Source organism: Cynocephalus volans, chromosome 3, assembly GCF_027409185.1.
Source record: "Cynocephalus volans isolate mCynVol1 chromosome 3, mCynVol1.pri, whole genome shotgun sequence".
In the NCBI taxonomy this organism is placed as follows: Eukaryota; Metazoa; Chordata; class Mammalia; order Dermoptera; family Cynocephalidae; genus Cynocephalus; species Cynocephalus volans.
This window is the reverse complement of record NC_084462.1, coordinates 41047240-41065200: the sequence shown is the minus strand read 5'-3', so window position 1 is coordinate 41065200 and position 17961 is coordinate 41047240. Positions and strand designations below refer to the sequence as shown.

The 17961-nt window shown below is 32.9% G+C and overlaps 1 protein-coding gene across 1 annotated transcript in view; it reads left to right on the top strand.

Moving 5' to 3' along the window:
* Window positions 1-17394, top strand: part of LOC134372532 (ADP-ribosylation factor-like protein 13B) — a 44179-nt gene extending 26785 nt beyond the window's left edge. Inside the window, exons 5-9 of the mRNA XM_063090001.1 lie at window positions 7053-7158; window positions 7999-8201; window positions 10960-11074; window positions 14393-14618; window positions 17318-17394. Of these exons, the coding sequence (XP_062946071.1) occupies window positions 7053-7158; window positions 7999-8201; window positions 10960-11074; window positions 14393-14618; window positions 17318-17394 (727 nt within the window). The remainder of the gene's footprint in view (window positions 1-7052; window positions 7159-7998; window positions 8202-10959; window positions 11075-14392; window positions 14619-17317) is intronic.
* The last annotated feature ends 567 nt before the right edge of the window (window positions 17395-17961 follow it).

Here is a 17961-nt window from a genome sequence, read left to right as displayed (position 1 = left end):
GTTATTTCTGGTTTCTCAGGAATAAATTCCTTTATTTTACAGCAAATTGACTGGTGGCCACTCTCTTGGAAGTAGGCAAGTGTATTGAGTAAACTCTGTCAGTAGTTTATCTTCACTGGGGAATTATATTCTACGTTAATGCTTTGAGCGCCCTGATAGGTTATGGCTACGCTCTGAGACTATTTTTATGGCTGTCACATGGAGTCTGGTCATCATAGCCCAGGTAGTAGAAATATAGGCCTCAATTTTCTCTAGGGAGTTTTGTAGCCTGAATTAATATCTCACTTCCTGCTAAGTTAAGTTGACTGGGGATATTCGTGTCTTTGTACACAGATTATGTTCTATTTTTCCTAGTTCACTACTTCATCTAGGAAACTCAGTTTTAGTTTCCTCCAGTACACAAACCCCAGTCTGTGAGGTAAACCACATTTCTTGTAGCCCAGTGGAGTTTGCTTTAACTTCTACTGTTCACTTTGGTTACTAGTGTATTCCTTCTTCATTTCTAGCACCTGGAAATTCCCCTTTTTTGCTTTAAAACTTAATAATATCGTTTTATAATTTGTCTTTTTTTTTTTTTTTACGTAAGATTGTATCAAACATTTCTGTATGTTTAGAGCAAGAGGGAGGAATTTCTGTATCTGTGCATCTGGACTGAAAGTCATAGTTGATGTTATTTGCAGAGTTAATGTAATTTGGAATGCTCCCCTAAATCCTTATTCATATGTGCAGAAATTGACTTAATGTAGCTACTCACTCGGGTGCACTTATATGCTGTATTTAAATTACATTTTCTAGTGATTGCAAACTCATAAGTATAACTATTTTCAATTTAAACTTCTTGATCTTCCATCTTCATACATTAGAATATTAGGCAAAGTGAAACATCTAAGTATATTAGAATTTAAAAGTTGGACGATACAGAGATCATGCAGGCATAAAATATAAAGCTCATTGTTGTGAAATTAATTGCTTAGAGTAGGTGAAATCGATGAGATCTTTATTTTATGCAGTCTCTTCTGTACCTTAAATTAGTTTTGTTAATGTTGGAAGAGTGCTATCCAAGCATGAGAAATTTTTAGCATGTTTACTTAGTGCATTGCTCTACAGTTTTGCACTCTACTAGCAATAACTGATTGTATCTTTGAGCTGAAACATGATATTTGAAAAAAGAAAGTTAGAACACTAATGTGTACATATGGAAATCAACTTTGATAGTTTATTCTGGGAAATAGAAAAGTAAACTTGTGTGACTCAAATAAAAGACTCTCCACCCTATTAAAAACAGTGAAAATTCCTAGAAACAGAAACATTAGTGACAATACCTAGTGCTTTAAGAAATATGTCCTGGGATAGATATTTAATAAACTTATAGATCTTTTAGTAAGCCATTTTTTTCCTATAGTTACTAATTAATTAAGTAAAATATTTCAAGAATTATAACCACTTTTTACCCAACAGAAAATAGAGTATTCCTTTGCTTTTGTATGTGAAGAGAACTTGCAACATTCCTCTAGCTCAAGGTGAGAGCAGCAGATCTTATTGGAATATTAACCTCTTTAGCTACTTAAAATGAGGGTGAAATAGTGGTTTCTAAAAACAAACTAAAAAATTATTGCAAATAGCGCATATTCTCTAAGTTTGGAGAATCCTGACATTATTTGTAGTGCAGTATTTCAGTGCTATTTTTCTACTTTTTATTTAGTGTAAATGAGTTGTTAAATTAACTTGTTTAACAATATTAAGATTATTTTGGTTGAAGTATTACAACTCATTTAATTTTGGAACTTTCACTTATCTGATTTCAGTAAGCTATGTGTACATAAAATGGTTTTATATTAAATTTAAAACTGCATAGCCATGAAGATAACGTGTTTTAGGTATTACATGGTCAGTTTTCAAATCAACCCTTAAAACATTTGTAGGAGTCATTAGTCTTTTGATTTGAAATAGGACATATATTAAATTCTAACATGGTAACAATTATAAGATGATTTTGAAAGTATCTGACCTATCTTTATCTGTTGCATTTAAATAATGCTGACAAATTTTTTAAACCATCAAACCAACGTAATGTTTCTGTTAAATTTTACAGTTTAAGTACTTTCAATATACTAGGTGAAACATTGAAAAGGTGACTGAGTATGTTGATATTTACCTTTATTTTGTAATTTCCTCAGATTAGCTTTAGAAGATTCTGGGAAACAACAATGAAGAAATTAATTAAGACCATGTAGAAAATTATCTTCACTTTAAAGTTTTTATATACGTGTCCAGTTTGGGCATAAGGATCTTTTCAGAGTTAAATGTAAAAGTGTTCTCGAAAACAAACATGGTATGGTTAATTTATACTCTGTCTATAAAAGAAAGAATTTTATTAGTTTTTATAGTATTTGATTCTCTCATGTTTTCAAAAGCAGAAGTTATTTTTTAAAAAACTTAAAAGAATTCTTTTCTTTTTAAAGTTGATTTTTATGATTTTTATGGTAGTGGTCTATTTTCAAGAGCTCTATCCCCAAAGTATTCCAGTAGTATATATGAACAGATCAGCTGCCTGTAGCCCTGTCCAAATCTGAGCAAAACAAGGAGCTTTAATTATCTGTTCTTCTATTTTTAAATGTTACATTATAACCAGATTTCAGTCTATGACTGTCTCACATTTAAAAGTACAAAAAAAAGAGTGGTTTATTTACCTTTCTGTCTTGTTCATTTTCCTCCTGTGGTGTTGGAGTCCTGCTTTTGAGAGAACGTCTGAGTACCATCTCGTGATGTTTTTATTAAATTATTTAAATCTCTATCTTGTAAGTCATACGCTCATTTCTGTATGATTTTCATATAGTTAATTGAAAACCAAATAATGAAGTCAAATAAGTTAAGGATAAAGTTGGACTTTGCTGTTAATATCAAATAAAAGAAAAGATTGCTTATTTCACACCTGCCTGTAGGACGCTTATTCTTTAGGTTAAAGGAAGATCATTTTCCTTGGAGCTAGTTTATAACAAGAAGTCCCCGTTAAACTGCCTACATAGAGTATTTGGCACAGGCTCTATGAATCCAGTCCTACATTATATATAAAATACTTTACTTAAAAAAATGGGGATGTACAAAGGTTACTTTCTTTTCTTTAGATATCAAAACTTGGTAAAAATATAGGATTAAATAGGAATAAATAGAAATGGAAAGAATCTTGGTGTAAAGACTTTTTGTTCCATTTACTTTAAAATGATTGAATTATATCCTATTTTAGGAAATCCTATAAGGGCTTGTTAGCACATAAAATCATAGAATTTCAGAAGTAGAACAGCCAGAAAAGAGCTTATCTTGTGATGGAGTTTGGATGTGTTGTCCCCTCCAAAACTCATGTGGAAGTTTGATCCCCAGTGTGGCAGTGTTGGAAAGTGATTGAGTCATGGGGGCAGATCCCTCATGAATGGATTAATGCTCTCCCTGGGGGAGGGGGGATTAATGAGTGAGTTCTCGCTCTATTAGTTCCCGTGAGAGCTCGTTGCTTAAAAAGACCCTGGCACCTTCTCTCTCTCTCTTGCTTCCTCTCACCATGTGATCTGCTTGTACCTGCTGGCTACCTGCCACTTTTCCGCCATGAGTAGAAGCAGCCTGAGGCCCATGCCAGATGCAGCTGTCCCAGAATCGTAAGCCAAATAAACCTCTTTCTTTTATAAATTACCCAGTCTCAGGTATTTCTGTGATAGCAACACAAAATGGACTAAAACATCTTGTCTTTGAATCCCTAATGCCACTTTTCTTTTTACTATTCTTGCTATTTTCATTTCAAAATAAGTTTCTTCTGTATCTTTCAATATTGAAGAACTAAACTTGTGCAGCAATGTATGTTAAGCTGTTTGTTTATTATGCCAGTGTGACAACTGAGAATTAATTTTTATCAGGGGAAATATTTATTTAAAAAATTAGAAATGAAAATTTGTCTCACAGTACCAAATTTTGAACATTTCCTTTTTTTCTACCTGAGTAGTTATTATTTGAGGACAGGAGGAGGGACATTGTTATAATATCACTCAACATAACATTTGCAATTATTCTTTAATTTAGTAGACCCACTTGCTGGACTCTGTTTCCAAAAGAAGAAATGACTTCTTCGTACACCTATTTTTCACAGCACTCTTTCTAAAAGCAAAACACTTGAAACACAAAAGTCCTTCAGTGTAGGACTAGCTGAGTAAATGGTGGAACATTCTTACAAAGGAGCATTTTGCAACTATAGAACGTTAATGAAGATTTCTTTGTACTGCTTCAGGGTAGTTTCAGGATTTACTGTTCAGTTTTTTTAAAAAAAGCTTGGTGAAGAAGTGTATATACAGTATGATGGAGTGTGCTAGCTTTTGAGGAAGAAAGGAAGGGTGGATATAAATACTATATAAGCACACACAGATACCAGTCAAAAGCAGTAAATGTCCATCATGCCCAAATTGTGGTCTTTAAAATACTATTTTCCCCATATGCTTGTTTACATTTTCAAAAAGAAACAATGGGAGACTGAACTAAAAACTAATAGAAGTGGTTAACTGTAAGAGTAGGGAAGGAATAGGGGAGTAAAAGGGACAGAGATGGAAAATAGTTCTTTCTGATTGTACCTTGTTCCTATAGTTTTGAATTAGGAACCATATAAATGTTTTAAAAACTAAGTCTTAAAAAGCAAACCAACTGTTTCTAAAAAGCAAAAGCAACGTAAAAGCAATGGACCTATCTGTATATCTAGGTAGTGGCATAACCACAAAGAAAAGGATTATTTCAAGTCATTTTAAAATTCAGTATTTTGTCTGTGTACCTCTAGTCAGATAAATATATCTTAGAGACAAAAGTAACCATAGTGAGATCTTAACCTTCATTTAGTAGTCTTATTTTTAGTAATATTGATACTACTATGTTAAAGCTCCCATATATGCAGGGTCTTCAGAAAGTTCATGGAAATATTCATAATATCTTTCAAATCTATTTTTCCATGACCTTTTGAAGTATCCTCATATAGTAGGATAAAGCAAATAGTTAATATCAATGCCATTAGGACTATGGTTTCCAGCATAATTAAAAAGAGATACAAATAAGATCGAAAAAGCTAAGTAGAAACTTGTTAATATTTGATTTGAAATGAAAAATCAATATGAACTCATGATTTACTTCTTTCTAAAAAGCTGCATTTTGTAGCTTTGTTCACTGAAAGGGTCTAGAAACAGTGGCAAATCAATAGCAATGAATATCCATAGCATCCAGATTGTGGTCTTTAAAATATCATTTCTCACCTAAAGGACCAGGGCTTCTAGGGAAATGGATGATTCCAGGTCTGGGACATTGTTTCATAGTATAAAGCCAAGAAACTATCAAAGACTATTGGAGTTGTACCAAAAGGACCCAAATGCCCACCTGAAGGGGATGCCCACTGACCAGTGGGTAACTTTAAGCCTCAAAAAGAACAATAATTTCAATAAATTGAAACACATCAAATATGTATTAAAAATTCATGAGTTCATGATGCTGTCCTCCAAAACAAGACAAAGAAACAAAGCAACTTGATTACCTTTGGAGGTTGCTAGTGCACCTATTCATTATTATGAAAATTAGAAAATAAAGGATCAAATGTTTATCTTGATTTTTTTCTATGAATTGTATTTGAGTCACTAAGCAGTTGAAGAAAGCTTTCTTTCTTTTTTTTTTAATCAAAAACCCTGCTATTAAATGTAGAAGGAATACAGAACTAGAAAGGTCACTATTTCATAAACTCTTATAAAATAATGTAATTAAAGCAAAACTCATCAATGGATGCTGAAATCATTAGATGAAAGGTTAATAAGGAACTTTATTTTGGATGGATTAGCCTGACTCCCAGTTAACAATTTTAATCACTAAAATATAATTCTATATAAAAGTGATATTATGTGCCTCCTAAGTACCAGCACCACCTGTGAAATATGCTTGCCAGGAGATTTCAACCTGAAACTTATCCAGCTTTTGCATCTAACTACCAGGAAATAACAGGGTATGTATGTTAAAAGAGCTCATGAAGGAGATGTTAGCCAAATCCGAAACATGGGAAATTCTAAAGAAAAGTGACTTGTTTTGTTCTACAAATAAATGTCATGGGAAGAAAAGAGGTGGTGGGATGGCAGAAGGCAGGTATATAGATTCAAAAAGACTTGAGTGATAAATTGTAATTTGTATCTGTTTGGATCTGAATTTGAACGTAACACTTGTAAAATGATATGCAGGAAATATTGAGTGAATTGAGTGATATTGAAGACCTACTGTTGACTTTGTTGGGTGTGATAGTGGCATTTTGGTTTTGGGTGAAATGATGTGACTAGGGGAAAAGTGGAATGTACACAGATGAGCAAGATTGACACATATGACAGGTGATAGGGGTTCATTAGATTTATTATTCTATGTATTTTTAAGAAATATCTTTGCCTAAAGAATTTATCAACCCTAACCCAGATACAGTGTCATTAAATTTTTTTACCTCTGCCATCTAGTAAGCAAATAGTGGTATTTTGTAGCAATTCCCGTTTTTCTTTAGAACTTTTCTTTTTGTTGTGCCAAGTAAATTGTCAGTGGCCTGATGTTTCCAGTAAATTGGTCATCTACATGACCACATTCACACATTAGAAATGTAGGTGAGCTCAAATATTTCAAGCTTAGAATGAATATTTGGACATTTAAAGCATGATACAGTTTGTATTTTAAGAAGATATGGACATAATTTATGCCTGTAGGCTATAGAAAGTAGTCGACTTCTTTTTCTGTTGGTAGCTTTTTTTTTGCTGGCCTTTTGATCTGTTGTTTATGTTTTTTTGACTGTTCTCTTTACCTGATTTCCCTTTTGTAGGCCAGCTTTTACAAACTTTATTTTAGCAATAATATATAAAGGAAAAGTGATGAAATTGACACTGCAATGCTTTCTAAAACCAGTATGCTCTGTATTCAGTAGATTTAAAACTTTGGCATAGAAGAACATGGTCAAAATATTTTTATGTTGCCATCAAGATTATATATTTGCTATAAAATTACTTCATTTTTCTCTGTAGGTTGGCAAATAAACAAGACAAGGAAGAGGCATTAAGAGAAGGTGAACTGATTGAGTGTCTGTCTCTGCAAAAACTGGTCAATAAGTATAAGTGCCCATGTGAGATAGTAAGTTTGTTTTTTTTCGTGAAAAATGAAACAAGTTTGTTTAATTTTCTTTGAAATATGTTCAGTATAACTTAGTTTTTATAAAGGTGATAGCAATTAGCAAGCACTCTTTTAAAAGATTTTTCTTTAACCCGTGAAATCATACTCTCGCTGTTCTGTTGATATTACTTACTACTGTAGTATCTGTTTTCTATTTGTTACTGACTTCCATAAACTATCCTTCATAATTTCAAAGATTTTCACATTTGCCTTTTGTTTAAGATATTGCCAATAGACCTGTAAGCTATACCAAGTGTCATGCTGTGAATATTGTAAAATGGGAAAGAAAAGGTATAAATACAAAATTTAAACATATAAGAGATTTATAATGAACTTTGAAAAATCATTTCAGGAGAGTTCTCATGTAATCTGAAGTAAGATGGACAGGGGATTCAGTCATTTTTTCTAGTTTCATAAAATGATGATTAGACTATCCATCTTATGGATGTTTACCTGCTGTAAGTGCTCTGGTATTTTTAATAAGTAGGGATATTTTTCTTATGGCAGTTCAATTTTGTCTTCCAATAAACTTGTTTAAAATTATAACTGGCACTGTCAATTTCTTAGGTCATAATGTCTCTTACAGCTCACAGGTATTATCTGTAAAATATTTCAACTCCTAGGTGCTAATGTTAGTGATTATTGTAAAGGTGTGTTTTGTAAGTTAAATAAGCATATGCTTCATATTAATTTAAATGGCTTAATTTTGATTTGCCAGTAATTATACTTAATGGTTTATGAATAGATTTGTGTGGAGAATTTTAAGTTTTAATCTTTGAGTCAAATAAATTTCTGTTTTAGAAAGCTTGCTCAGCAGTCTGGGGGTGTGGAAAGACAGTTGACAAGTCCATTACACAAGGCCTTGATTGGCTGCTATACGTCATTACAAGAGACTTTGATGCCTTAAATGAACGTGTCCAAAAAGACACAGCAGAACAATGTGCTCTTGAGGAACAACAGAAAAGAGAAAGGGCGGAACGAGTGCAAAAATTACGAGAAGAAAGGTGAGTAGATTAATTTAGCACCATAGTGCATTTGAAGAGTCAAAACCACAATTTTATGAATAATTTATTAGTTTTGACCATTCAGTTTCCTCTTTCTATATGAAGGAAGACACTAAGTAAATCTTCTGTTTCTATGAATCTTTACACAAGTGTGGGTGATAGGTTTCTAATTTTTCTGGTGGTGTTATAATAGTTAAATTTACTCCTTATGTAGTCATTATTTCTCAGAGTTTTAAAATTTTAACTTCTATTTCTAATTGTTGCATTTAGTGCAGTGGTTCTTAATGTGCAGGGAAATTTTGCCTCTCAGGGAACATTTGGCAATGTCTGGAGACAGTTGTCACAGCAGGGGGGAGGGATGGAATGCAACTGGCATCTAGTTTGGTAGAAGCCAGGGATGCTGCTCCACATCGTGTGATGCCCAGGACAGTCTCCCACAACAAGGAATTCTCAGGCCCAATATGTCAATATGTCGACATTGAGAAACCCATTTTCAGGCTCAACAAAGATAAAAGGTGAACAATTAGAGGGTTAGTTAGCATTTTAAAAATGCTGTCTGAGAAGAAATATTTAAACTAAATCTATCAAATTCTGTATTTTTAATAATTTTTTTGTGTGGCTGGTGGGTATGGGGATACAAACTCTTGACTTTGGTGTTATCAGCACCACTCTCTCCCAAGTGAACTAACAGGCCAGCCCCCAAACTCTGTACTTTTAAAGATATGATGACATAAAATTCTACCATAGAATCATTTATAATAATGGTGCAGGAAAGTGCTAAGATTTGAGCAGAAGTTGAATTTAATACTTAATTCCAGATTTCTTTTTTTCTTCACTAGATTGTTACAGGGTGGGGGAGGGGAGAAGAGGAGAAGAAATGAAAAGGATTTTTAAGTGAGCTCCTGTAAGATCCAAAATTGCCTTTTGTCTACCTAAGTAATATTGTCCTTCCATGTGATTTAACATAGTTGCAGCCCAGTAGGCAAGAGACACTACCCTTGGTGATGCCTTTGTGAGCTGCTCATTCACATTGTGGAGGAAATCCTTGGATAACTGGTATCTTTCATTTAATTCAGATATAGGACTTACAGAAATGTACATGCTCAATAACATGAGCATGTCATACATCTAGGTCTCTCCTGATATCAAAGAAGGAATGGGGTGAGTGGTTTTGGCAACTTCCAGGACAAGTTTTTAGTACCTGTGAGAATCTTTGATACTAAAGCTTTTATATGTTTATAAAAATGAAATATATGGCTATACATTTTTGCCAACTCCTTTGCTTTTCCTCCACTAAGAAAACAGAAACAAAAGCAACAACAAAAAAATTGAGTTGGAGTAGAAAAATCTAATGTTAGTCATTTTTTAACGGTTTTCACCTTTTCTGTAGTGACATTGTGGCTTATGTTTTGGGAGGCTTATTCTAATACTCATTTCCCTTTCCTCCTTTCTCCTTAGCCATGCCAGTTGTCTGAGATCTACACTGTTGAGCTGAGACTCCATAATTAAAAGTAAATTTGCAGTTAGAGATGAGTTATTGAAAACAACCTTTTCTCCCCCACTAAATTCATCTGATTCTAGTGTTTTTGGAAAACAGTAAAACATGCTGTGTGAAAACAGTATATTAATACTATATGCTTGAAATTGATTACTAATAAATGAGTAACAGTAATAATAATAAGTATTTTCATTTGCAGAGTGTTCTCACATATATTATTTTATCTGATCCTTAAAACAGCACTATGAGGTGGGTATTTTTATCCACATTGTGGGAAAGCTGAGGCTCAAAGGTCCAGGTCCAATGTCACAGAGGTAGTAAATTGCAAATCTCCAAATTCTGGCTTCCTAGGTTCAGAATGAAAGTATATACATTTTCCTCATAGAACAAGGTTAAATAAATGTCATAGTAATGACCATTGACATTGGTATACTATACTTTAGCAGTCTAGTTGTGAAGGTCCACAATACTTATTTTTCTGTCTTTGGCTACTTGTTTTAGTAACTTACTACTCCATGTATGGGGCAACATTAACTATAAATCACAGAGTAGTAAATGTTTCAGTGGTAACTGATATGGAAATACTTATTTAATCTCAGTGACATATGGCAACTTACTTTTACAGCCTCAGACTATATTATGCAAAGCAACAGTTGTTATCTAGTTGTTTAAATATGATATGCAACTTGATAAGACATATTATTTTATATTACTACTTTGACATATACTTCTATAGAATCAATCTATAGATGTCCTGCTCCTTTTAAAAAAATAATAAATGAGAAGCATATTTGTGCATAAATAAAAACATAGGTCGAGTTAAAGGAATGTTTTCCTAGTTGTATTTTATAATCGAAGACATAACCCTTAAGAAGAGCATTAACAAGAGGACTTATTTATCTGTTCACACCAGTGAAGACAACAGTATTGATTTTGCAGGGTAGTTAATAAATTGATAAATACTCACCTTTGGCACATGGAAAAATAATTAATTTGCACCACTGACATTAAGAAGTCAGTCATAGTAAATGTCATTTTTGTCAGTGTTTCATTCTTTTAAAATTCAAATAATTAATCTTTTCATGGAAGTAGAGGCCTATTACCTGCATAAGGATTTCTGAAATGCTCTCAGCAGTTAAAAGTCATGAATAGATTTTAAATTACTAAGATTAATGTCTGTAAACCTACTGCAAATTTTCTTGTACATGGTCTAGCATTTTTTCAAAAGAAATTCCAATTTTTTCCCCCCTCAAACAATAGAAAACAAAGAGAACAAGAGCAGGCCGAACTTGATGGAAGCAGTGATCTGGCTGAGTTGGATCCAGGGCCAATTCTTGTTAATCCTTTCCAGCCGATAGCATCTGTAATCATTGAGGTATGAATGGTGGCAAATGTAATTTTTGTATCTTAAGTTGTAATGCTGAAAGTTGGGAAAGGAGGTGACGAGTTGGGAAAGGAGGCAGGGAGATACAAAAAAGTGTTTTTCCAAAGAGATTATTTCTAAAAGAAATTAAAGGTGAGAAGTTAATTAAAGGTTTAATGCTTTTTCTTCTTCAAATTTACCTTTTAATATAGTGTAAGAAGGGAAGTCTGACTTCATAATTAAATTAGAATGAAAAGAAAGTTTGAATGTAGTGATTTTTATGACTACTGTTTTGATAAATCTCTTTTTTGTTACTTATTGCATATGGTAGTAATATATTTACTCTTATTTACATTGTCTCTGTCCCTGTATTGCTGTTACTATCCCTTTACAATAATATTTAGATGTTTATAATGCATTATAGTATACATAAACTGTTTGTTTCCCCAGGATACTTAAGAATGTTCAAAACTTCAATAAATTCTCCTATGTGTGAATACCATTTATTTAAATTTTAATTGTCAGAAATTTTACCAACCTTAGTTTGTAGATTTACGTTATGAAGAAGTTAAGAGGTTGTGTGTGTGTGTGTGTGTGTGTGTGTGTGTGTGTGTGTGTGTGTGTGTGTGTGTGTGTGTGTGTGTGTGTGTGTGTGTGTGTGTGTGTGTGTGTGTGTGTGTGTGTGTGTGTTTTTCTTCATTTTCTGCTGGTTTCCAGGGTTTGCACTGCTGTGTTGTAAATGCCTTGCAGCCATAGCCATGCCTCCAGTGCTTCCTCCTGCATTTGCTCAGGGCTTATTGTGGAGGCTGGCTTGCTGGTCCTGTCTGTGTGTTCCCCATTCCTCTTTCCCTGTCACTGCCTCCTTCCACACAGGTGCTCTGGAAAGGTGGATGATTGTTTCTTCCTCAGGGCTGCTGCTGAGGAAGGAGGCAGCTCTACAGGTAAGATGATTGGATAGTTTTGGTATTGCTTTATTTTCTAAAATAATTGGTAATGTGAGGTATTTGGTCTTAAGTTGCTGAGATACTAGGGAGTTAATTGCATTAAATCTTTTCTTTTTAAATTTATTTTTATTTTTTATTTTTTTGACCAGTAAGGAGATCGCAACCCTCAGCACAGTGTGGTCTGCACCATGCTCAGCCAGTGAGTGCACCGGCCATCCCTATATAGGATCCAAACCCGCAGCAGGGCGCTGCTGCGCTTCCAGTGCCGCACTCTCCCGAGTGCGCCACGGGGTCGGCCCTGGAAATCTTTACTAACCCCATTGCGTTTACCTGAAATATGTGCTTTCTTAAGTACAGTAGAGCCATCTTAATAGCAAGAATTATTGTTTTGTCTCCATCCTATCAAATATTATGTCTGTCAAGTTTCGTTTTATGTTCATTTAAAAATATTGGTAGAGAGAAAGAAATCAAGTTTTACTTTTCACTTTGAAATGTAATTTACTCTGTGTGTAATAAAGCTTGCCCTGTAAATAATGGCCAATTATTTTATAGTACCATGATTATAAATTACTTAGAAGGTACTAGTACTTCTTTTGGTGTTGTATTTTTCACATTATAAAGAAGTGACCAACACTTGTATACAGCATAGTATACCATATATAGAAAGTTTCTAAATTAATTAGTGGCATGGAGAAAGTACAGTTATTATGCTTTAAAACTACAATAATTTCATAAAGATGGTCTTTAAAAAAATGAAAACAAATTACGTATATAGTTTCTTTTTTACTACACAAATTTTGTGTTTTTTCCTTAAACCTTCTTTAATACATTTGCATTGTACAGAAGCACCTAATATTCTTTTGATTTTATCACAGATAATAAAAATGGTGAGGTATTGTGAGGCATTGGTTTCAGAATAGACAGATCAATGGAACAAATAGTAATAAACCTAATTATATATGAGCATTTAGTATAAGATAAAGGTAACATTTCAAACCTGAGAGAAAAGAATATTAGAACAACTGAACAACCATTTGGAAAGAAGTAAAGTTATCGAACACTGTGTATCAAATTAAATTCCCAAAATATCAAAGACTGAAATGTACTTAAAAATGAAGCCTTAAAAATAGTAGTTGATGTTATAGTTAAATATTTATGTATGCTTTGAGGAGGAAAAACTTTCAAAGCAGGCAATCAAGCCACAAATCAGAAAGTGAAAAATGAGTAGATCTTATGTATTCAATTTTAAGAGCCGTTCTACCAAGTTAAAAGGCAAAAATGAAAACAAAACAAACCCTAGTGAAAAATAGGACACATAGAACACACAGTCCTGCATGACTATGTGGCTAGTCTTAGTGACATAGGACAAAAAAAGAACCCTTGCTAATTATTATGAAAATAATAGGTATCTAATAGGAAAGTGTATATTGAGTTACCACAGGCAGTTCCCTAAAGAAAAGTATAAAAATGGCAATAAGGGTATTTAATAGTTCATTTTTACTAGTAGTAAAAAGATTCAAATTATACTCAAATCAAATTAATACAACACTAAGGTGAAGATAGTTATTTATTAGTTTGGCAGGGATGTAATGGGGTTGATAATGATATGCAGTGTTGATGAAGATATAGAGAAATACCACTCTCCCAACCCTTTGCCTGGGTTGTGAATTGATTGAGTTTTTCTGAAGGGAAGTTTATAAATTATGTCATAGTGTGAAATGTGCCTACCACTGAGCCAGCAGTTCTACTGTTAGGAATTTAATCTAAAAAATTAACAGGATGATAATATTTCTTATAATAGTGAAAAATTGGAAATAACTTCTTTGTCTGTTTATAGGGAATTGGTAAAATAAGTCATGATACCACCATTCAAAATGATAATGTAATTGATGAAAATAATAACAGCTAATACTTATATAGCATTTACTATATGTGAGACACTATTCTAAATGCTTCATATATTAATTGATATGGAAAGAAATATTCTTAAATAAAAACTTTAATTCTTTTTTTTAAAACAACAAGTACATAAATATGTGTAGAAAGAGAGACAGTAGCACATTTATGTATGTTTGTGGGTGGTGTATATCTTTACATGTGTGGGGGTAGGTAGATAAAAGTGCCTGTTAGCGATTATACACTGAATAGTGGTCATCTGTAAATTGTGGAATTACCAGTAATATTTGTTTTCTTTCTTTATTCTTTGTTTACTGAATGTTTGTCATTGAGCATGTTTTAATGATATATTCAAAAATAATTTTTTAATAGAAATCTCACAGTGCCCTTGAAGTTACAGAATGCTCTTAGTTATTTGATTTCTCACTTAAAACTATCTTAGATATAAATAACCATTCTAATAAAGATAATATATTTTATTTCTTGTTAGAATGAAAAAAGACATGAGAAAAAGAAAAATATGCAGAATATGGAGGAGGATGGTGATGTCTGTCCCTGGAAACATAAAACGGAGCCTGACCAAATGGAGACAAAGGGCCAGATTAGTGACAGTAGCCAAAGAAACAATGCATTTGAAATAGTGGAAAGTTGTAAGGAGGTATTAACACAGCAGTTGGTGAATGAAGATGAGACAGACCAGCAATCGTCAAAATCAGGTGATACATCTGGTTATTTCAAATAAATTTCATATATATAAATAAAACTTCATTTCATTTATCATGTTTATTTTCACAAAAGAAATGTGCTATAATATTTTTTGTCTCCAGATGCAGTGTTTATCATGATTTTCTCAAAGTCTTTACTTACTGCTTAGCCAATTTGCTCCTAACTTGTTTCTTTCCAAGATGGCTTAAAGTGTGGTCTGTTGTAATTTATAACTATTTCAGCAAAAAATTCAATTTTCAATTTTGTTTTCAGAAATTTGGAATACAGCATAGCCCTCAGGAATCCTTGAAATATATTTAACATCTTTAAGGCTTTTTCTGTGTTTATTTTTTAAGCCTCAGAATGCTACAATCAACATCATTTCCTTTATTGACTATCTACTTCCATAGGATGAAAACATAATCAGAACACTTTTTAAATCTTGTCAGATAGGTATTTTCTCTTATTTTAGTGTAATACAAACTCTTTAACTGATAATTGCTTTTATTTTTTTACACTGGTTTTGTGATTTAACAGAAAGTTCACGTCTTTTGGTATCATAGTCTGTGTTTGAAATCAGACAACCTGAGATAGAATTCTGACTCTCCCATCTACTAGATATAACTAGAAAAACTAGATTTAGTTTTTCATATCTGAAAAGGAGATAAGCATCATCTTTATTTACAGGGCTTTTGGGGTTACTTATACAATAACTCTACAATGTTCCTATCACAATGCCTGCCACATGGGAGATGCCCATAATCGTTACTTCCTTTCCATTCTGAGTTAACTATGTGGATCCATTGTATGTAAGATTTGTTTTTACAGTATAACAGTGCTTATGAAAATAAGATCTCAATCCCTGAGGTGTACGTTAACTAATGGATACTTTGATGGATGAAGAATATTAGTTTTGAAAGTTATACTTTTTGAAAGTTATCCTTTTTGTAAGTTGGGAAATAGGGCAGCCATATCCTTACCTGTAATAACTGTCCTGACAAAAGGCGGACTTATAAAAAGAAGGTAGACTTACTACAGTGGTTTCTTAGTTTTTTAAAAGGACTCTAACTCTAATACGTTGTAAAAGAACAAAATGATTTGACAAATGATTTGAAAATATAGCATAGGGCTGGCTGGCTGGTTAGCTCACTTGGGAGAGTGTGGTGCTGAATACACCAAGTCAAGGGTTCAGATCCCGATCCCCATACCAGCCAGCTGCCAAAATAAAAAAAAGGAAATACAGTATAGGGAGATCTAACATAGTAAATCATATATCTATAATAATAACTAACATTATATTTTATACTTTAAAACATGACTTCAGGTGCATTATAGTTTTCAACACAGCATTATGTTATTTAACATAGCAATCTGTATGATTCCCATTATATAAATGAGGAAACCCAGGACTTGAGAGGCTTAGTAACTTGTTTAAGATTATACGTCTCATCTGTGGCTAGGCTGAGACCTGAGTCCAGATCATCTGTTCCACATCTTATGCTCCTCCATGACCGTGAGAGGCTGCCCATCCCAAAGTGTCAAATGGCTCTGGAATTGTCTTTTCATTCTCCAGCTGTAAAGCTTATGGCTTTAATTGTAGAAAGATTTGTTTCTATTTGGAGTGAAATATTTCAAGTGACACTAATTTATGTAGAAAAAATAATTTATTTCTAAGTATGTTTGCATTTCTTATTGCTGTGTAGGTTTCAAAGATGTTGGCTATTTCTTGTTGCAGGGAATTCCAATTTTAGAAATTGTATTACATATATATTTATAAATTTAGCAGTTTGGAATTATCAGTTAAAATATTTCAGTAATTTTGATGTTCTAAATTTGGTTATTTAACTTCTATGCCTGGTTTACACTGTTTACGTTAACATTCACACATTCACATAGATATCCTTAAATGTTTATATGTGCTTAAGTGAGAATATGTAAATACTTTGCTTTGAGAAAGATCACAAATTTAATTATGCTAATTTAATATGAGTTTGGTTACATGGATTTATATTGAGCATACCTTGTTTAGGGGTTCTTTTAATGAGTAATGTGTTTAGATTCGATTGGCGTCTTTTTTTCACATTTCAAAGAATTGCTTTTGAACTGTGCATACCTAGAATCATTCTACACCTCCTACTGAGAAAAATCAACATCAACACATCTTGTCTTTCCCCAGGCCATTCTAAGTTTAATAATAGAAAATTCCTGCAATTATATTTGTTTACTATAACTTGGAAGAAATTATATTTGCTTATGTTATATTATTATATATTTATATTATATTTGTTTAAAAAATATATTTGTTTATTATATATTATATTATATTATATTATATATGATTATATTATATTATTGTTTATATTATATTATTTTACAGTATATTATATTTGTTAATATAACATTTGGAAGAAATATAAGTTGCTTTTGGAAATGTAAACTGTTTTTTGTATTCTGAAAAACCTCTCTTAGAACGTAGGCTTTTGGCTGTTTGTATCATACTCATTAATCATTCATTCATTCAATGAGCCATCACTTAAAAACTTATTCTTAGTAAATGCAAGTTCACATTTGGTTATTGGTAACGATTTCGAAAGTTGAATAGAAAATTTTTCTATGATAATAGTATCAATATTCTTGTTGCATTCTGTTTTCTATTATAGAAGTTCACTTTTTCCAAAAAGTATAAAGTTCCATGCTTGTATTCTTGTAGATAATGGTAAAAAGAAAACGAAGAGACTGAGAATGAAAAGGAGTCACCGGGTAGAACCAGTTAATACAGATGACTGAACTCCCACAGGATCCAGGCCAGGCCAGTCCCTGCCCCAGAGAGGCCGGAACTGAAAAACCTCAGGCCCAGAAGCAGCTGCTCTGACCCGGCAGCCTGCGCAGGATCCAGGCAAGGCCAGTCCCTGCCCCCGAGAGGCCTGAATGGACCACCCCCAGTCCCTGAGAATGTTACAGTTGCCAGTCCTACCTCATCCCTATTTATTCTCATTGAAGAATAGTATCATTTGCCTTTAGAGAATTGTGTAATTCACTTTCTCTCTAACTCACAATAAATACCAGCTGTTTTTCTGAATTAACTTCTCTTGAAATTGTCAGGTATTCCCACAAGCTTCTTGCTTGAAAATCTTACAGTCTCTAGGCCTGAGCAATTAAAAGGCTGGCGACTCTGTTAGTCTTCCTCTCATTAGATATATCCATGCATCCAACTTTTCACATTAGTTGACTGATTGGTCCCATTAGTTATTTATTTAAAAGGATACGTATTTTAATATAGAAAATGCCATAGGAGAAAAATACTGTCCTAATGATCACATACAAATATATTTATTTTAATGTATTTTATTTTTA